This window comes from Solea solea, chromosome 6 (assembly GCF_958295425.1).
Source record: "Solea solea chromosome 6, fSolSol10.1, whole genome shotgun sequence".
In the NCBI taxonomy this organism is placed as follows: domain Eukaryota; kingdom Metazoa; phylum Chordata; class Actinopteri; order Pleuronectiformes; family Soleidae; genus Solea; species Solea solea.
Genome location: NC_081139.1, coordinates 10,114,751 through 10,137,110, shown reverse-complemented (window position 1 = coordinate 10,137,110; position 22,360 = coordinate 10,114,751). Strand labels below are relative to the sequence as shown.

Below are 22,360 nucleotides of genomic sequence, written 5' to 3'. Positions count from 1 at the left end.
CAAATATGAGGAGGTGTGTGTGTGTGTGGGCTAGTTTATCGTGGACATGTCCTAATGCGCTGTATACCGGGATACGTCACATGGGGACACAGCAGAGTTTTGCAGGGGCCTAAATGCTTGTAAAACAACTTATTTCTGTGTAACATCAAAGACGCTGCATATTGTACTACCATTCCTTTGGAATAAGACTGAGGTAACTCACATATAATTGTGGGCATCTGTGGCAGACCGACATTGTGTACTTCTTAAAAAGCAATTTGCTGAAATTCATTGTATTGGTCTCGCTGGAGTTTTAAGTGACCACTAATTCGGCATGATTCACAATTTAAGTCTGTGCAGCTATGTTGGAGGAACTACGTGGGATGAGGGAGTAAAAGGTAGACTTGTTCCTCTAGTTTTGCATGCTATGTATGACGTAGTGGACAATGGTAATTGGAGTTGACTGCAGCAGACAGCTCTGCTTAAGTCTCTGTGTGTTTTTTGTTAGTTTATCCACTATATGATGCCTGCTCTGCAGCAGGATTTGGCTCCCATGGCCTCTCTCATAGTAATTGAATGCAGAGAGCGGGTGTCATTTGTCCTCTGTCCCTCTAGGGACACCACTCCTGCTCTGACAGATTTCCCACAACTGCAAATAGAGCAACTGTTCCCCGGGAGTTTTCCACTGGGCCCGTTTCCCCCTGCTTTTGTGTGTATAATTTATTTACTTCTGTCAGTGATATGTAATGTGCCTGCAGATCATGACGCCTGTTCAGGTTAATTCAGGCGCTGAAATGACATGATGTGATAAACACTCACTTCATGATATGTCAAAACAATGAAACTATTAAATGTTTGACTGTTCTGACGGTGCTTTTTACAGCGGTAGGATCACTGTAGATGTTACAACAACATTTCTATGTATATATATACTTGTTTCAGTGCTGCTTTGTCATTGTCTATCAATAATTAGACATAGACTCAATAAAAAATGAACCATAGTTGATGGATGTACTCCTTAGTTTTGGGGTCGATTGCTCCTTTATTCTCCCAAAATAACACTTTTGCAGCCATTCAAGCTGCTTTGAATGACTGTAACAACCATCAGCAGCTCATCCGATGCTGCTTGCCAGACATTCTGACTGACTGGTCGTTGACAGCTAGTTCATGATGAGCGGAGCTGTGGTCGACCTTTTTGCCGCCAACAGACTTGTTGACCATATGTGCACTGGCAAGTTTTCCTTGTTGTGCAGATATACAGGAATTAAGAAACCCGACAACCTGACTGTGCTATACTTGCAGTGTGAATGCATTTGAGTGAGTATACAGTCCTGATAGAGCAAGATAACAGGCGGCACATCTGCAACCAGTGGTCTCCTGGCAGACCGTTAGTGGCTCCCTGCTTTTTTCTCCACTGTTTTCGTTAAGGATTAAGTTATTTATTTTGTGGGTGTTGTTAATGTATTTAGGGCTAAAACTGTCCCAAAGGTCGACATAAAAACACCTGAAGTTGGTGTCCTTGGGGGTGCTTTTTATTTGCTATAAATAACCAGCTTTATCTGTTGAGTTGCTTCAGCTATAGGGGAAACGTCTATAAATCAGCCTTGACTGCCCGTTCCACTTGACTTTACAGATAAAGCGGGGACCTACTGTCATTGAGACATATGGATTGCGGGTCAGCTGAACCTCGAGTGGCAGAGATATTGATTCTCCACCTCATTTTCAGTAAACGTCACTGAACTGTAACACCTTAGAACGAGAGAAGCAGCTGACACGTAACAGTATCCGCTGGCACAGCAACAGTCTACCATATACTGTATATTCACTTCAGACGGATTTTCCGTTCACAACATTCGTCTCTCAGTATTGCTGCCCGAGCATTACACTGTATACAAACTCTACAGATCATCAAGTAAAGATAGCATCCACACAAACGGTTAAATAGCAGATTCTGATATAGATAAAGTTGCAGGAATTTGTTTTGATAATACAAGGCCAGTTGCTTGTAACTGTAACAATGCTTTATCTAAACAGCAGGTGCACAGAAGACAGTGAAGAGTACTGCATTCTGTTCTTAAATACCAATGTTGGTAATAATTGTGAGGGATAGATTTTTTCATATCTTTTAAACTAATCTCCACAGGTCTGTTCTTTAAAAATGACAGGTTCTATTGAAACCTCAGTTATTACCCGATGAAGATTCCTAGGGTTTGCTTTAGTCTGCTTGGAATAATGGATGGGTAACACCCAGCAGGTTAAACGTAACACTGAAAATTATTTACAGTCACTGATCGACACAGAAGTAGTAGACCCAGACTGGAGCAATTAAAACATTGAACAGTTTGCTTTTGTTTGGAGCCAGTCGTGCGTTCTGTTTCACACCATTGCTCTTTCATTATTACTAGGCTGAGGTTTCTCACAGGAAGGAAGTACACATTACCAGTAGTATTTGGAGAAAAAAATACACTGAAGTCTTCAGTAATAAATAATCATTTGCACTTTAGGATTTCCTAGATTATTTTAAAATGCTAATGAGCACTTGATAATATTTGTTACACTGTTCCTCATTGAGAAAATGTCTAATCATTCTGGTTTTAAATAGCAATCGACTGTATATTCTCTTTAGGCTGTGTTGACCTCACTCAGAGTCAACATTTTTTTCAAACATAACAGGATCTCGGTAGAATAAACTGGACTTTCTTTTTATGTTTCGTAATCATATGAGGGCGGCTCATCCCCTCGAACTAATCCATGTTGACATCCACCACCAGTGTTACCTCCACCTTCTGTACTTACAACACATGACCACCCCTTTACCGCACTCTCTCTAAAGAGCCAGGGGAAAAAGCTGTGAAAACGAAGACGTTTCTTCTAATTTCACACTCCGTGCTTGATTGTTAGGCTCTTATTATGCCTCATTTGCTTCCCTCCAGTGGCTGTGATGAAAGCGGGCCAAAGAGGCCAGGACAGGACAAAAAGGGGCCCTCCATCAAAACACATTTTGTTTGGGGTCTTTTTCAGCCTGGCTTAGGCCTCCTCCCCCACATCATTGCCAACACTAGCCCCTGCAGTATCCCCTCTCTATATTCCTCATTAGCAGCAACTCCCACCTGTTTGCACATTCACTTTATTAAATTGTGTCTGTCCTGCGCTCTGTGGTCTGCAGCTCTTGCGTAATTGGCCCATGGCCTCCCCAACACTCCTCAACAAGTGGGAAGGTCAATAGCTGCTCATGACCTAGGATGATGATGTCTGCCATCTCGGGCCAAAAGACACATCATGTTTCTATGCTTTAAATGTTTTGAAGTGAGTGCTTACGATGCAAAAAAAGAAAGAACAATACATCATATATGCCCACATAAACCCGTGTAGTGCATAAACAAGTTAAGAAGGAGGATACAGGAGACAGTAGAGGAGATTTCTCAAACAGAGATTCCATGATTTTTTTTTCTGAACCCAGCCAGTGACAAAGTCGCCAGTCACAATGACAAATTACAAAACAGATTTTTACAACCAACTTCTTGTGCCATAATGAACACACACACAAATCACACACCTTACTAGTTATTGGCACTTAAGAGTATAATAAAATTTCAGACTCACCATTAACGGCCGTCAGTCCTTCTTTATAAATCTTGTTCAATTGTAACCACTGATAACTGTGGACATAATCCTGCCAGCCTGTGTTCACTGATTACTTTTCACTTTCTATTGTATAAATTATCACTAATGCTTACTTGATATACATATATTTATTAAATGTTTATACCGTAATTTCAGTGAAGCAACTAAAAAAAACCAAAACAAATATTTGAATGAACTATATTCTACTCTACGTTTAACTTAAAGGACTTGAAATGACCGTGTCAGTTGATGTGACAGAACCCGGCCGGATTATGACACTCATTTCTGGATTTTAGTCCAAACCCGGGCTGGGTCGGGCCGTAGCATCCATGCTCTAGTGAATTTCTTCTCCTGACCCAACAAAATCTGTCAAAATCCTCACTAAATGGGCTCTAATTTGAGAAATTATATCAGCTGTGAAGTGAAGAGTGAAGGGGGAGGTGAAGTTATGGAAGCAGCAGAGGGTGTAGGCTGAAGCAAAGTGGCCCTTGGGGGTTGAGAACAGTGTTTTGTTTTTTTCTTTAGCTGAAATTCTGAGGTCAAGGTCATAACCTGCTCAGTAGGTAGCGCGCATGGTGTTTAAAGCGTGTTTGATCCAGGGCCAATGGGGAGGAAACCACAGAGGTTGCATCTGGAGGCTGGAGGCCAGAGCAAACTCCAGTCGGTGTGCAACACGTAGAATAGCGTATCCAGAAAACCCAGGTTGAAACTTACGTTGATTATTCTTACTATGATTACTTGTGTAATCATAGTAATACTTGTGTAATATGATTATGTTTTTCTTTACTGCTTCACTACAGGGGAAAAAAAACTTCCATTACAATGCCAGTAACCGATCCCTGTATGTGCTATGAATGTGTCCTATTAAGATACAATAAAAATAGGACACGCTGTCACATAAACCAGAGTCTCCGCAGTGTTCAAGCGATTCTTTTAAAGCATTACAGTATGTGCATGTTTTTTGTCAATGAGAGGACGCGGCAGTGGGATAGAAGACATGAAAGCAGGTCTCATACTTTTCTAGATTTCTTCAAGCAGAAACTCATGCTCATGCTGAAAACTAACTTTATTTAACCAGTAATTCCAGCTTCTCATATGTATAACCTTAAAGTGACAACAAAGGACAGATAATCAAAGACACCCAACTCTTACTTTGTCCTAAACCTGGGATTGAGCAGCTGTTCTCATAAAAAATGTCATTCAACTTTGGATATCCAAAGGTTATTTCAGTTTTCAGTGAACCCTAATGTGTTGTTTTGTCCTAAAATCCTTCGTCGAGCTAATATTGTTTTGTAAAAAAAAATATTATTTACTTGACTAGGTTTATAGGCTAATTTAAAAGTAAATGTAAGTTTCAGAGAAGCAAAATTGTGATTGCGTTGTAAATTTACGTTTAGTACCTCATGAAAATGAAGGACTTGCGGGAAAGACTCAATCCTTTGATCACTTAGACTTTTTCGAAGGCATCAGTTCACACAGTTTCTTCTTCGTTTCTTTGCACCGTGTCATCAATTTAATCACAGATGTGCCTTATGCACAGCCAGTGAGCAAAGTACAAAATGCACATGAAAACATTCTAGTTATTGCTGCAAAGTAGGTATCACTGGGGACTTAATGACATTTTATGTTAATTGGAAACATGCAAAGCTCTTGCTGCTTCACAGCTGGATTTCACTTAATTAAATTAATCATTTGAACCACCTCAGTCATTTTTTTTTTAATGTATTTTTTTTTCATTAAAAGTTGTTTCCAGATAAGTGGAATGAAAAATGCTTAACTTTCTTTTTCTGTCTGTTCTTCACCTACAGTGGGAGGAGGTGAGCGGCTATGATGAAAACATGAACACCATCCGGACGTACCAGGTCTGCAATGTTTTTGACAACAATCAGAACAACTGGGTACGGACAAAGTACATCCGGCGCCGTGGCGCACAGCGAATCCATGTGGAGATGAAATTTTCAGTCAGGGACTGCAGTAGCATCCCCAACGTTCCGGGCTCCTGCAAAGAGACATTTAATTTGTACTACTATGAATCTGACGCTGACACAGCCACCAGAACCTCACCAGCTTGGATGGAGAACCCCTGGATCAAGGTGGACACCATTGCAGCAGATGAGAGCTTCTCCCAGGTGGACCTAGGAGGCAGAGTGATGAAGATCAACACGGAGGTTCGGAGCTTTGGCCCTGTGTCAAGAAATGGCTTCTACCTGGCCTTTCAAGACTACGGTGGCTGCATGTCACTCATTGCTGTGCGTGTCTTCTACCGGAAATGTCCTCGTATCATCACCAACGGGGCATTGTTCCAGGAGACACTCTCAGGCGCAGAGAGCACCTCCCTTGTTGCTGCACGAGGTGTTTGCATCCCTAATGCAGAAGAGGTGGATGTGCCCATTAAACTCTACTGCAATGGAGATGGAGAATGGATGGTTCCCATCGGGCGCTGCATGTGCAAGTCTGGGAACGAGCCTGTGGAGAATGGAACTGTTTGTCGAGGTATGTACCAATGTACTTTATGACTGGAAGGGCACTCTCCACTGGAAACTGTTTTTGGGATCTGTTAATTCAAATTCAGTTGTTTCATTCAGTTTTTTTTTTTTTTTTTACATATAAATGAACATAGCTTTTCTTTTTTTTTTAAAATAGGAATACACTGTGTAATATGTGCCTCATGTCAGACATCACAGGTATGAATTTCAGCTGCTTTTCAGAGAGCAAATTGCTTGTTCCTCTCTTGGACCTTGTAGCACATTTAAATCAAAATTATTATTATTAAAAAAAAAATCTCCAGATGTAAAGAAATACCTCAAATGCACGTTTTGTGTGTAACTGCCATGGAATTATGAGTTTGGTCTTTCCGGCATATTTCAATTTCCCACTGAAAGACACAACATTTATGGCCCTTCAGAGAAGAAGCTGTCTGGGCATATTTTATAGAACTAATGCTTCAGGGAACATAATTTGAATTTACAACATCCCATTCCCGATGTGTTGTTGGTAAATGCTCCCTGCTTTCTGTCAGGGACAAAGAGGATATTTTCAGAATTACCTGCATTTACCTGTCAGCTGGAAATTCCTCTCAGGAAAATCATTTCGACTTTTTTGACACATTAGTGCACCCAGCATTTACTTGTGCCATGCCCTATCCGCACTCTGGCAGGTGGTATTTAGTCAACGTGCTCAGAGATCTTGATCGATTCAAACAGCATCACAGGGTGTAGCCTGCAGACTGGAGCCGTGCTGCTCCAGCCCAGCACAACAAACCACCCATCAGCTTTACATACTCTACATGTGCTGCTGTCTCTTATGGGTGGTGGTAATTACCACAACATACACACACACACACACACACACACACACCCCTTCAAGGTTCAAGGTTCAAGGTTCTGGCAGGGTAAGAGTCCAGGCCATTCAGTGGCTTCTATTGAGGACGAGCACCAGCTCCTCCTTCAGGTTTACAGTCCTAACAGAAGCATGGGACGATCGCTACTGTGCTGTAGCAAACCACTCTGATGTCAAATCCGTGCATAATTAAACAAATCTGCTTGTCGATTTAAAGCTACGTGTAATTATCTGCATGTGCTGGATTGTCAGATCTCAGAGGTGCCTCTCAGTCATGGTGAGTTTTTTGTGCTAAATGGGATTACACAATTAAATGCTGTCCACTCAGCAGGGAAAAGCACATCAATTGTTTTTATATCCTCACTGCCCTGAGCACATAAAAAATGTAGAATTTCACCCATCTTTTAACTTCTGATCATCTTTTACTGCAAAAAAAAAAAAAAAACTATCTTTGCAATCCGCTGTAGGCAAATCTCCACTAATCACAGCCACTTCTTAGTCATATGCATGCTGTCGGGAAAGTTATAGATGTGACCACTTCAGAGCTCGTAGATCTCACAACTCAGACCGTAGCAATGGTCTGTCGTCTAGTCTCTATTCTTCTGAAGCCCTGTTTGATGGAAAGTTGCCACAAATTGGTCTGCGCTCTCTGGTCAGCTTCCTCAGCAGTGGAAGCTGATATCAGTGCTCAAAACTGTGGTCAACCACTCTGCTTTTCATCTGCCAGAAGTTGGATGAGGAATTGATCTATGAAGGATGCGTCTTTGCCTGCTGATATTATGGGCTAATGAATTGATTTTTGAGAGTTGCCCTCAGAGGCTTTGTAAGAGATATCCACTTTCATAGCAGGATTATGGAGCCACAGAGACAGCATGAAGCAGCCAAAATAAAAGGGATGATATGTACTGCAATATTAGTAACACAACCCATGCTTTGTTCCAGCATGCCTGCAACTTAACATGCAATTATGCATGTTACAATTAAATTCTTGGCAGGGATTCTGGCAAATAATTATGCTGTCATGCAATCTGTCAAAATATTGACAGTATGGGGGGGGGGGGGGGGGGGGGGTGCTCACATCAAATTGCAGAGGCCTTTTTCTCTGTGATTGTCTTACAAGTGAGATTAAGTTTCTTGACTAAGAAGTAATGGGAGTGAAGGAACCACACCGGGGCCATTCAGTAGAGATGGCCCTGAAAAGAGAGATCTGATTTCGACTCAAGAGCCTTGAGGAGATGGTGCACCACAGAGACACATGAGGTCCTGTTTTCTCTTGCTGTTCATTTCTGACTGAAAAGAATTCTCTTCAGTGGGGCACAATGAAAGCCATGTCCATGGCTGGGATTGCAAACTCTCCTAACAATGGCCATGTGTGTTTCTTCACTGTAATCTGATCATCTAACCCATGCTATTGTGAGTTCAAGGGTCTCGACAATGGGAGCGTGGCTCGTGTTATGGAGCAATGAAGATTCACATGGAGACAATCTGTCACAGCGATAACAACGGCTTGATTCATATCTCGGTTATGTTTTTATAAATGATTATATTTGGGGAGAAGCAAGGACATAAAACAAACAAAAAAGTTTTTTGTGTGACCTTGTGGCCTTCATTTGAAGGGAGAACAGTTAAGATATCACATCACACAGCATGACACAGCACAGAAAAGTGCAACTGTTGCATATTCTGTATGCTCTTTCTCTCATGTAGTGGAATTCTGCACATTCTGCATTTGTCCTACAGTAAATTGGGTACATTTTTCAAATAACATTCCCCAAATCAATTTCTACTTCTACAAAAAAAAAAAACATGTTGATACACTGGCAGATATACACTTTCACGGGCACTGACTCTATTTCAAGATCCAGATATACAGTGTAATGAGCATAGCAAATTACTACACATGCACCACAGGCTCTGCAGTGAGTCAGTAAGTCACATGAATGATAAGGACTTGAGGTCACAGTGTGGAGAATTTGAAAGAACACCAGGACCTCTTTTAATGGCAGTCTCTTTGTGAGGTCTCTATCAGTGGTTTGTTGTAGCTGCTTGGAATACGACTAGGAGGAAAGGATTCAGTTATTCTGCAACTAAATGTGGTTGTAGATAAACAGAGTTAGGGGATCAAATGCAAAGGTAGATACTGGGCAGACATGATCGCTTGGAGAAGCAGAGGGGAGGAGGCAACGGCAGCAAATGATTCCCCTAACCCCATTGTCAGAATCCCAATTATTGCAGTATCTTCGTCTGGAGAAGGTTTCAGGGTGGAATTCAGTATAGCACTGACAAATCCATGCTGCTGCCTTTTTATTTCCCTGGGTGCCTCCGTCTTTAATGGCAGCCCTAATTGACTAACAGCGCACGTGGGGAACAGCCACGCTGATGACTGGATGACTGTCCTCTGCACTGGAGCAAGACGCGAAGCAAAACAAAACAAACACACCCCCACAAGGATATTGCTGCACTGTGCATTGTGCAAACAGAGATGAAAAAAAAAAGCTTTGCATCCGGCTGTAGTAGAAAAGAGATCGAGGGAGAAAAGGCGAGGGGGGGGATAAAATAAGAGATCTGAATGTCAACAGTCTACTGCTACAACAAGGCAATATTGTGCAAAAGTAAAAGCTAAATTTATTCTCTCAGATTCATGGCTGCTTCTGCTGCATGATATGAGCTGTTGAGTTAAACACGAGGACAACAAATTAGTGCCTGAACAGATGTTCATTACGACACCATTTGGCTGTTAAATGGCATCTTAGACAACATGATTCAATTTCCATTACTGATCTTTTCATTTAGTCCCAAATTATCCTGTGATGTATATATGATAGATGTTGTTTCTCTGGTCCATACATAGCATAGGATGTTGTCTCAGCAGGAGGGTAATGGGCAAACTCAAAGACATGTCATTCTGTCTGCTCCGGCCCCAGGGGACATCCATGAGTCTTTATTCTCTCTTACCCACTGTGATGGGATTTCAGTATGGCCAGGTGCTTTTTTTCCCCCCCCTGCCTGTGAGCTCTCTTTTTCTTTGTCTGCTCTGTAGCCTGCGCACATCCATACAGAATGAGAAAGAGAAAGTCGGAGAGGTGGGAAAGAGTCTAATGAGCGAGAAATTGGAATATTAAACACATGCATAGCTCTTAAATTATTACAGCACACAAATTAAAATTGCTGCAGGCAGTCATGTGTGCCCTCAAGAACACAAAGCCATACACACACACACACACGTTATCAGCCTTGTTTTCACAGTAGGCTTATCATATGTAGATGTGATAACATGGCCCACTATCCCTGCAAATCCCCCTAAACTCAAAGATCATGGCCTGTTAAGCCAGTAAATGTATTCCATATGTTTTCACACTCGTCAGGCTCTGCTCCATATGCCCCATTGTCAAACTCCTTATTCTTCCATGACGAGACCGTATTGTCATGGGCTGTAGAGGTGTCCTACAGGTCTGTTTGTTGCTTGTAACACCTTATCCTGCCACTCCCGAAAGTCAAGAGACACTAGAGTCCTTAGAGAAAGTTCTCCGGTGTTTCTCCTCGAAAGGACTTTGGTGACAACCTTCTAACCCCGTTGTTTTTTTCACGATACATTTGCAGTGGACAAGATGTACTGAGACAGATGAAATGCTAGCTTGGCACTGTGTAGTGATTCGGCCATATGTGCCTCTGCTTTCTCATCAGGGACAAGGCCAGGGCTTTGTCAAAAACATCCCCATGTGCTCTCTCTCTCTCTCAGATGTCCTCAACCCGTGTCCTGTTAGAGGATTCAGGTTGCTTTCTGGGCTAAGGGAAACTGATGGATCAAGCATCTGTCTGGATAAAAGATGAAAAGCAATCGGGCTCACTGTTAAAGACAGGAATCCCTCTTGAGTATCAGTGACCTTGTTTTTCAATGATGTATTACAACTCGGTCAACAGTGAGAGAAAATCGCGGTGTCTTGTGTTGTATGGTGCTGACCTACATTACAGCATTTTCTAAAAGTAAGGGTGAAGACAAAGTGTATCTATTCCATTGACATCCAGTGTCCAACAGATGAGCTTAATTGTTCATGCAGAGTTAACCCCATGGTCTTTCATTAATAGACGACTGAGCCTACAGTTTATTCTGCCTCACACAGGAAGGTCATTCAATCTCAAAGGACGTCACTCTGTTGCAGCGCGGTAGACGGTACGTTTCCATGCACAGTTTAATTTGATTGTAGCTACTGAGTGAAGGTTAGCTATCTGGCAGTGAGGTAGTAGCATGCGGAGCACGGTTTGGAGTCCTATAAAAATGCATTCATTTGTAAATATTCAATTGTTTGAGCTGGCGTAGCATTAAGTCAGCCTCCTCTTTAGTCCAAAAAATGCACCCCGACTTTCTGGGTCAAAGTCGGGAACTGTGGAGCATGCGAGGGAAGAAGGGCTGGAGATGGATCAGAATAAAAATATAATGATAAAGATAAAGACAATGATTCTCTTATCAGCGTTTTATGCATCACTCCCACATCAACATATTGCAGCAATAACAGCTAGAGATCATCTCCTTTGAGAAACCTAAAAGGAAGACTTGAGTGGATTCAGTTTCTTGCGCCAATATTTCATGATTCTGAAGTTTTGATGGTTGCTATGGGATTTCTTGTCTGTCCGCCCTGAATATAATTCTTGATAATCCTTTCTGAAACACTAAATATTTTAATAAATTGTTGTTCTCTCTGTATGGAGTCTTTGAGGTTGCTTTTCAATCATATAATGAGTTGGTATGCAATGTAAATCTCCTGAGTTGTCGATATGTCTCTCTGTCAGTGTCATTCAGACAAATTCCTGGGCATTGATGTATTTGGCAAACAAAGTGATTTAGATGTGGAAAAGTACACTGTGTTCCTGAAGGGAAAGAAGAAAAAAAAGGGCTGAGTTTAATTAACAACTAATTCTAGCGCCTTGGACCAAGTAAGAAAAAAACAGCAGATTCCCAGAGTATCTTTGGATTAAAGGGCAACATCTCACTTACACTTGTTGAATCTCATGAGGTGATTGTGTCTACACAAGACTTATCTAGCCACTGGGGCCTCCGCAGTATTTGAGCAAAATCAACAACCAAATCAAGCAGGTTATGTTGAGATTTATTTTACTTTGGGATTTCATTCCAAAATGTTTACAAGACCACTGGCTAATGTCAACTCAATGTTTTGCTGTGTTGGAGCAACACAGCAAAACAGCTTCTCCTATCTCCCTCCCTGGGTGGTATCTGAGTGGTTATTGAGTTTGAAATTGGACACATGCCACTAAAACCCGTCAGTGTTGGGCTAAGTCCACTCTCCACTGTCAAGTGCAACCACTCCGTGAGTACTTTGTTTTTTACCTTGTTCATTCTTTTATCTTTTACCTCCATGTTCCCGACTGCTGACGGAATCTTGCTGAATAACAATTTGTTCAGTAGACATACAGCTTAGGTCCTTCATCACATCATTTGTCAACACTCAAGAAGAGTAATGCCTGCACACTCAGAAATGCATTTATTATAACAATTCATCATCAGGATGGCATGAGTGTACCAAATTGCATCGCAATAAAAGAAAAGTCAGAGAAAATTCAAAGATTTAGCAACTTGGAATCATTAGTGTTTATAGCAAATTTTTTTTAGCAAACTAAACTTAAGCCTGCTCATAACTAGTGCAAGATCAGTGCTTTACAAAAGACTCCTTGTGTTAGCACCATAGACATCAGTAGCAAATTGGATTACAATTCATCATGTAGATTAAGGGTTTTTCAGACTGGACAAAAGAGCTTTAACAACCAAATGACAAACAGACTGACACTCACTCACTCACTCAGTCACTCACTCACTCACTCACTCACTCAACTTCTACCACTGTCACGCTCACACCTACGGTCCATTTAGAGCGTCCAGTTGACCTAATCCCCATATTGCATGTTTTTGGACTGTGGGAGGAAACCGGAGAACCCGGAGAAAACCCACGCACACACGTGGAGAACATGCAAACTCCATGCAGAAAGGCCTTTGTTCCGACTGGGTTGTGGACAGACTATCACTGTTCATGAATATTTTTTTCTGGCTTTGTCACACAGCCATATTGTTTGCAGTATTTAATATTTTTCCCTACCTTTGCCTGTTTATCAAAGCTCTCATTTGAGACTAATTGTGCAGGAGGAGTGGACTTGAGCTGGGCAGAAAAACAGTTTTGGCTTCAGTGGCTTGGTTTAATTGTTGAAGCCTTGTTGAGGGGGATCGTGTTCCATTGCTGCAGGGCACAGCTTGGGTTTGTAAATTGACTTCTTACAACATTTTCTGGATGTTAAAACTTTTAGCTTCTCTATGGGAAGCAGATAAGAGAATAAATTACTGCGTATAATGAGCCAATCCCCTCTCCTGTGGAATTCCTGTGCTTTCAGCTGAAAAGTATACATGGAGGGGTTTGGGATTTCTTTTTTTTTTTTTTTTTCAAATTTGTATCTTGTAAAGAACTGGGTTCATCTAAAGGATACCACTTCTATAGCTATGGATTTGAAGATGAAAGGCATAGACAATCTGTCAGGCTAATCCTTAGTTAAGATATTCCCAGTGCATTATAGTCTACTCTGTACCACTGGTTTGTGGATGACAGTAATCTCACCGTGTTCTCACTCTCCTCCCTTTTCTTCCTTCCTAGCTCTAGGTCTTTGCTTTGTGATTAGTGCAATTTCCCAGTTTATACAGTAAAACCTTAGGGATTCTCTGTTTATACTGACTTTATTTGTAGGGGGAGGTGAGACTCTAAACAACAGCCTAATGAGAAGGCTACTCTGTTTTGCCTTGTGTGGTAAAATAACAATTTCTTCCTGTTCACCTCACAGTGTGAGCTTAACTGCAGTGCTGGGATATCATAAAGTTCCTATATCCTTATCATGTTTGAAAATTAGACCGTAATTACTGTTAAATTTCTTTATATTAAGCGGAAGTATTGCCTTTCAGTTTCACGTAATTCTCTACCTCGGGTAATTGTATACACAATAATATTTACTTCCTGTGTAGTAGGAATCATTTTTCAAAGGACATACAGTAAGTTAGAGATCAATTGCTTCTCTACTGGTACATTTCTCTACTCACTGAACACAAAACATTTTTATTTAAGTGTCGTTTCTGAAACGATAGTTCTCTACAAAGCAAACAGGTGCCTGGCGATCCATTACCTCTACTAGACTTTTTGTACTGACTTGTTAAAAAAGAAAGAAATATACATTATTTTCAGGATTTCTTGTTTCTTAAACTCAAGGCCTCACTGCACTGTACATTGAATGTACATGAGTCAAAGAGAAGCTCAATGGACAAAGACAGATAATAGAAAAATCACACACCCAACCCCCTGGACCAGACATTAACCACCCACCAGTGTTTACTACAAAGAGTTGTTTGGCCTCGCAGTGTATTGATGCCTGGGAAATGCTCAGTTCGTGCTGGGACCAGTTTTCTGGTTTATTATGGTCATCTCAAGGCTGTGTGGTCTCTCCAGAATTATTCTGGTGGTTTAGGTGGGGGGGTGGGGGGGAACGCATTTTCATGTGTGGGGTGTTTTCATTCCATCCTGCCAAATGACTCGGTATGGCACCATCTCAACACACACCAGGACCACCGCTGCCTCCCTTCACAATATGAGCGTCTCTTCTCTCTGAAGTAAGAGGCTTAAAGAGCCGTCTGGAATACATTAGTCACAGTTATTAATGAGGTTGTTTTGATTCTGCTCTCTGCCTTGCCTTTTTTCCGCTGTGCTACGTCATGACGATGCAGAGGATTTGGGCTTTAACAAAAAGACAGACCTTGTCAGCTCAGCAGGGGGACGGAGTTAAAACGAGACGTAGAACTGATGTGAAAGCATCATAGAGAAAAAAAAAAAGTTTTGATACAGTGGACTGGTTCTACACTTCCTAATCACATTATATTGTGTTGTACATTATGTTATGCACTTGTAAAGGGAGTAAATTAAAATGTGAATTAGCACACATAAATGTCAATGGCATAGGTTACTTCACATGATGGATTTTGTCCGTCAGTGCCGATATACAGTACAGGTTTCAGTTTTTATTGGATTTTTGGGAGGCTATAACTCAAATACTTCAACTGGCATTTCATTTGGCATCCGCATGGTCGTGGTGTTATTAATACCATATGGTGATGAATGGTTTGTCTGACTCTGAATAAGATGTACAACGTGTCTCTGCTTTTAATCGAGTGCTCAAATGTTGGGTTTCTGTTATTTCTGGTATTATTTTGCATGCCCACTATGTAATAACAATACCGCACTGAACACAGATACGTCATTATCTAATCTCCGTGTACCACCTTGAAGGTTAACGTTATGACATTCACACCGAGCAGCACGTGACATTTTCAGTCATCGTGAGGAATATCTCAACTCTCCACAGACAGAAACAGCCACTAGACATTTTGGAGCTTCTATATCTACATCTTAAAAGACGCAGGCTTAAATCAGGCTGATACACTCATGTCACTCATCCCTTGCCGAGGCCTTGATAACTCCTCCTTGCGACCTTCTTACTAAATATAGCAATTCATGTATTGATTTGGAGACGTGGTGCATTCACAGCATGCCTCTGCGATAATGACCTATTTCAACAGATTGCTTGTAGTTAAGCTTTTTTTTTTTTTTTCACTGCACTCTTTGTCTCTGGGCTGCAGGGGGAAGAAGACTCAGCCACATGTTCAGACTGGGTGGAGACAAAATATACCTCAGTTGTTACAATACCATCATGTATTCATGAAGGCCTTACGGTGTATTTTCTATGTTGCAATCCTGTGAGAAGTGCATATTAAAGCATCAATTTCATGAAATCGTTATCACTACAGTGAATGTTTATGTGTGCTCTTGTTGCCATCAGGTGTTGTCTACCCACGACATGGTGCAAAGTTGTCAGATTAGGAGAATCTACTGGGTCTGCAAGCAGCGTCATAAAGTAACAATCATTCACAGGGTTTAAAGTGTGGCAAAGGGGTAAAGAGCCAATGAAAGCTTGGCAAAAGATGGCTTGAATTCCATCTGTATTTACACCATGCCAGCAGGCAGGTTTCCCATTCCTGAATGACTAACTATGATTGAAATCATGGCTCTGACGTGCTTCGCTATCAGTCAGTGTAGTGTTGCAAGAGGGATGGGCACCAACAGGATCGATGTTATGTTATCCAAGGCAGTTGAGATCCAGAATCATTGTCATTGTTTTATCAAAACAGTGGGGTAACATGCCCAAACATCTCACTATTTATCTTAATTCCTTCCAGATAACACAGCTGCCTTGTCAAAGATGCACTGCGAGCTGCCTGGCCTTGTCAGTTAATGCTAAAATATACAGAAGGAAACAATGCATAAAATGCACTAAAGCCTCAAATTAAGTAGAGCATTCTTTTATTTAAAAGTCATTTATGGGCACTCTTTTCCATTATGCTCATTTAAGGATTTTGACCTCAATGGAAGTAATTCATCCCGAAGACTTTCTACAGTGGCATTGTCATTCAGATGGAAGATTCTTATCAGCCCCACAACAAAACCCCTGAGAGCATAAGTCCTTCCTCGCTCTTTACCAATTCACCGACCTTCTAGTCAACGGCACAATCAGGCCTTTGTTGGCCTGGCTTGTCTGTCATCTCTCTGGTTCTGTTGATATGGGCCTCCCGCTGAGAGCATGATCCCCTCATAGACTGCACTAAATGCTGACTAATTGAGCTTGTCTAGCCCGAATCTGTTGGTGTGCTGATAAGAAGGTATTTGACCTCTCTGGAGGCACCTGGTAGTGCCATGTGTAACACATTCCTTAAAGACCTTCTGTATTGAATAGAAAAACATAGCAGGTATAAGGTACAGCAATAGTAGTACAATTTAAATGTTTGCCCCATGTACAGATACCACGCCTACATAGAATTAGGAAGAGGGTGTGTCATTTCAGTTAGATTGGAAATCGGAAAAACATCACATCTCTGTGGCTGAGTTTAAAAAAATTGACTTATTTACCTGATTAAAATCACTCTTCAGTTAAATTAAGTGATATTGTTTCAGCAAATCATGAGGTCCTTGTTTAGCTTCTAACCCAATTAGTCTTAGATCTGTCCACATGACAGAATAGGGAAGCTGAAAACATGGCAAGACCAACTAAAGTCATGTATGGTTTCATGTCAGATTAAATAAGTATAGTTTAGAAGCCAGAGAAGAGTTAGACAAAAGTGTCTAGTTATCTAAGGATATCCTTCATCTCCAAGAAAAATTGATCTTGAATCAAACCAGAAATCAAATCGAAACCTTGTGAAATGGAATCAAATAGATTTGGGGAAATGGTGGCACCCAGTACGTCACCACCCAGCACTACAAGTCAGACTTTTGTTTTTGATCAACTAGTTATGTCTCTTTAAATTCCCATGCAGTAAATAAAGACTAACTGTTACTCAGTTCGTCCACTTTTGTCACTGTCTATGCCAGGGCAGTGGAATTAGTTTTTGCACACAATTTTGTACTTAGTTTTGTAGATGATCCGGTTTAAGAAGGCCAAACCATTAACACACACGCTACATACATTTACTTGAGTCCTTTCTGTAAGTGCTTTGTCAAACCAAACATATCTTATATTTTGCAGCCGGGTTAAAACATGTCCGTACCATTTCATGCGTGTCTGCTATGGAAGGGCTTTTACTCTGAGTGTAAATGACATGACCCCCACTAGGATAATCCTGCTGCCTCTAGGAGCCCAAGACTAATCTGCCAGTCTCTCTTTTTGCAGGTCGTCACTCATTTCAAGCTGCCCTAACTTCCCTAACACCATCACTAACCTTCACCTTCACTGCCCTGGCCACAAATCTGGATTTTGATCCTGATTTGGGTGTTTCTAGTGTCTGTAAATACATTATACACTTCAATCATTTCTATTCTTCATTGTAAATCGCGGGCCTGTGGAGGACACAAACAAGCGCAGCTTTGATGACTCACATGACTGTCAGCTTATGAATAAGCACACAAGCTGGCCCCCAAAATGTAGAAGCATCCACTCTGCCATTGAATTTTAACCAGCATTAACGTCAGTGTGGATACAGTATATGCTGTTCAGTATGACTATGTCAGTTATGTAGTGCTGGAGTCTGCCGTGTTGTGCAAGGAGAAACCTGTGCCTTCAGGCTAGATGGGTTGTGTTGGGGTTATATGGGTTTGAGTGTGAAATGTATGAATTTTAACCATATGACTAATCCTGTTTGACTGAGGATGATTGACGTGTAGGCTTCACCACTTGCTCCATAGGGTTCGGCTTGCAGCTAAACCTCAGTGTGTAAGGACGTGAGCCATCGACAAATAAAAGACAGTTTCTCTCAATGAAACCAGAATCACACCACAATCCTTGTGGTCTTTGTAAATGTGAACTTTCTTCCAAGTTTTGAAATTTACCGTTTAGGATAGCCACACTATAGACCTACATAACACACAGGATTGCATTAAAATGGGCATGGACAGTGTCTTAAGGTCTATGGATGCCACAGTTTTCTTGAAACGAAATAATCTTGGCATGCTCCTGCAGTTCAATTCTTCAATTTAAAGTGGTTGATCTGATTTGTCGCATTTGTTTTGAGAGTGCTGACCACTACACAAAAAAGGCCGCCTTTACACCTGGCATTAGACGGATAGCACTTTACACATACATTTACACCTGGTATTAACACGCGTTTACATTGTCCACAGTAAGATCAGACTGCTACTGCAGCTGGAAACCGACGACAGCGGAGCAGACTTTGCAGTTATGTCGGCGCAGTCACATTAGCCGTGCTCGGGGCCACCAACTATCACCCGGAATCCGATTAAAGTCCGATCACAGGTGTAAAGGGGGCCAAAGACTCCACGATCAACATTACTCAGATGTTGATTATCTTCAAGATGAGCATGACACAAAATCATCAGACTGCCCACCTCATAAATTGTCAAATTAATTCACTACGCAGAGTTATGCTTTCATGCTTAAACTGCAAAAGAGCTTCACGGCATCACAACCTGATCTTTTATGGGCCTTGCAGTGAAAACAAAAACCCAATATGCACATAAAAAAGAAACTTCTACTTCCTCCTCTTTAAAGTACCAGTTGGTGAAGTGCAGATTGTCAGTCACTGGTGGAGTGAGGGAACATTCAGGCCCTTGGATGAAATATAAAGACATATCTAAAATGTTCTAATGTTCCCCTCATATTGCTCACTTCTTCTCTTAATCACCTCCACAATATCATTTAGGCCTGATAGAAAGTACCTACTTTCTTGCCTCACTTGTTTTGTTCTATGAAATATAGCTGAAGGTAGAAACTGAATGAAATATTTTATTCTCCAAGACTCTACACAGCAAATTGAACTTTATCATGGTGCAGAAGTACCTGCTGCAGTGTACAGTCGTTTACTCACTCACTGCAGTGCTATGTATATTCAATAATTCAATATTTTGACTTTTGCACTGTGCACTGATATCTTTACATGGACTTTTAAACAGTATCTGGTGATATTCACCTCACGGTCAATTTATGGACTGTGAACATACAATGAATCAGTGTTTCTTGAAAAAACAAACAAAAAACAGTTGTGTCCCATTCTTTCTTTTACTTCCGTCCATGTTAAATATCACTTCTTTTAAAGTGCAGCCATTTTGGTGCAGTCTGTCTTATCAAGGGGAGAAGAGTTATATTCTGGGAGGAACTCATTAGCAGGGAAGTTGCCAAGGTAACAGAGGACCCCCCCCTCCCAGCACCACACACACACACACTATACTATTGGCGCGTTCCCTGTGTGAGTTGGGTACTTAATTTCACGTACCCCCTGGGTCTGTACTGAACAGCTTCCATTGATTAGGACAAATGGAAGGGAGACCATCCAGGCCAGCCCCTCCTTTATCAGGGTTAAGGATGTAGTCATAGAGGGGGGAGAAGACGCAGAGCAGACCAATGAATAGCTCACAAATTCCTTGTTTTAGCTGAATCAATGACGTTTTTAAAGGCTAATTAGTTGATCTATTCACTCGGTATAATTTGCTAAGACCACCACCTCACTCTGCAGCCATGATTGGGCTATTTAATGTATTCCACCTCTACACAACAGCCATTAAAGGCTTCAAACGAATTGCCAACTAACAATAGCAGCTTGTTCAGGCACAGGTGTAGTGGTCCGGGGGATAAGGTTGTCTGTGTTTTGTAAATGTGTGATTTCGTGGCGCATCTTTGAGTCTTCATATCAGGTGAAATATTTGGGTGCTTTATCTTCCGTGGCATGTTATGTCATGTCATGCCTTCAATTTTCAAGAGCTTATTATCCACATGATGAGAGAATCTACCGCTGGCTGAGTGGAACATTTTCACCTCATTTTACTCTAAGCGCCCTGAAAGTCACAGTCATTAGACAGAAAATGATTTTTTTTTTTCCCACTACGTCTGATTCGATTTTAAAATATGGAAGTATTAAATACATGTACTTGCTGCTAAAAGAAAAATCAGCGGCTGTTGAGAGTTCATGTTCTCTCTTTGTTTCATAAGTTTCAAGTGAGGCATGAACATGAGCATTTTGGATTCATGCATGAATGTGAAATAGGCAAATTACAGCTGTTGTTTTTTTTTCTTCTTGTAGATCAGATGGATAAGAATTCGCAGAGACTCCCTGCTGCCTCACTAAATGTTTGTGGTCAGAAGAACTGATATAATCTTTAATAAAAACACACTGGGGAGAGATGGCTGGAGATATAAAATCCAGACTATGAATATGATACTCACATACTGGCTCGGGGCACTTTTTTGTCTTTCGTGCTTTGTTTAAAGTGTGTTTGTATGCGATTGTGTGTGTTCCCTGCATGTTTGTGTGTGTGCATTAGAGGGTTACGCAGGGACAGTGGCAGGATTCAGCGCCAGCTGCTCCTCACAATGCCAGTCCCCTTCCTTCCTCCCCTCACACCCCCACCATCTTCCCTGTGTTACCCCCTTGTCCCCTTTGACTGGACAACATGCAGCCCCTTTATGCCACCTGTCCATCAGTGAGACCGCACCTTGGGGAGCCTCTGTCACTGAGCTTGGAGCTGCTTCTTGCTGCTTTGTTTGGATTCTGCTGAATTCTCCCCTTCCTCCCCCTTCCTCGCTCCATCTTGCTCTCTTTTGCTCTGTGTGTTGTCCTTTACAAACACAGACAGACAGAAAAACAGGCATATAGAGACTAGTGATGGCCTCTGTCAGCCATTTCCTACATCTGCCTCCAGGCATAAAGGACACCACCACAGCTGCTAGGGTTGTCACTTTTTCCAAAATCAAGTTCAAACTAGTTTATAATGACCCGTAATTTTGTTCAAATACATTTTAACCCCCCCCCCCAACAATCCCACGCCCCCTCCATGTACACTGCCATAGCCGCTTTCTTGATCTACCACAAAAGTCAAAATTTGCATTCATTTATGAACAATTGTTGCTTTATTAACAATGCTGCTAGCGTTAGAGATTTCATAACATACAACACTCAGTAGGGTAGGATGGAATAAACATTCCCTAAATGGGAATTTACTGACAACAGGAGGAAGCTCCAACAGTTTTTAAATAAATGCAAAAAGGCAAACAGCTCAAGTGATAATAATTGCCAGAAACATCTGTCAACCTGATCAGGATTAGTATGTATGGCTCTCTGTGTATTTACAATGCTACCTGCTGATGAGAACACATAGACCATGAAGATGTTGCCGTCTTACAGAGGGTATTGGATTAGGTAATTAGCAGGTACAGTTCCAACATAAACCTTACATCCCATATTCAAAATAATATTGAATTCTGAATAAAAAATGACGGTCCTAACAGCTGCCTGCTACTGTCTCCCTGCTTGCTTCTCACCTGTATTCACCAGGATGCAAGGCAGACGATGCTGGCTGTCGAACCAGATTGGATAGATCTAAATCAACATAAAGCTGATGATATTTTTGTCCAGCTCCAGAATGTTGAGGAAACTTTAATGGGTTGTTTATTTCACGGACTGGGCGGCATAATTCATCCTGTATTGCTTCTTATCTCCACCAAGACATTAATGTGAATTCTAGAACTGCCTGCCATACGTTTTCGGCAGGTACCTGAGGTTATTTATCTTACATTCGTCCCGCTTCTCTCACTCTGCTTCCTCCACCCAGTCCACACTGTCATCAGCAGTCTGAGGCTGTGATCAGGGCTGCAAGGTCCGCATGCAGCCTGTGGAACGGAACGAAGAAGCTGCCTTACATAGAAATGGCTCCCGTTACCGTAGCAACTAGCTGTCCTTGAGCAAAGGGCACATTTGGGGGGTTTTGGAAGCCGAGGCACTGACACATCCACGTCAAATCTCATAGAGACTTCAGACACATTGATTTCTGTACTGCAAACACAGCCCTAGACACAAGCAATTTACCAATACGTTTATAAA

The 22,360-nt window shown here is 41.5% G+C and overlaps 1 protein-coding gene across 4 annotated transcripts in view; it reads left to right on the top strand.

Annotated features, from left to right (window-relative positions):
- Nucleotides 1-22,360, top strand: part of ephb2b (eph receptor B2b) — a 113,729-nt gene that overhangs the window by 47,029 nt on the left and 44,340 nt on the right. For all 4 annotated transcript variants that reach the window (XM_058631126.1, XM_058631123.1, XM_058631125.1 and 1 more), the window contains exon 3: nucleotides 5,412-6,096. In XM_058631126.1, coding sequence (XP_058487109.1) covers nucleotides 5,412-6,096 — 685 coding nt within the window. The remainder of the gene's footprint in view (nucleotides 1-5,411; nucleotides 6,097-22,360) is intronic.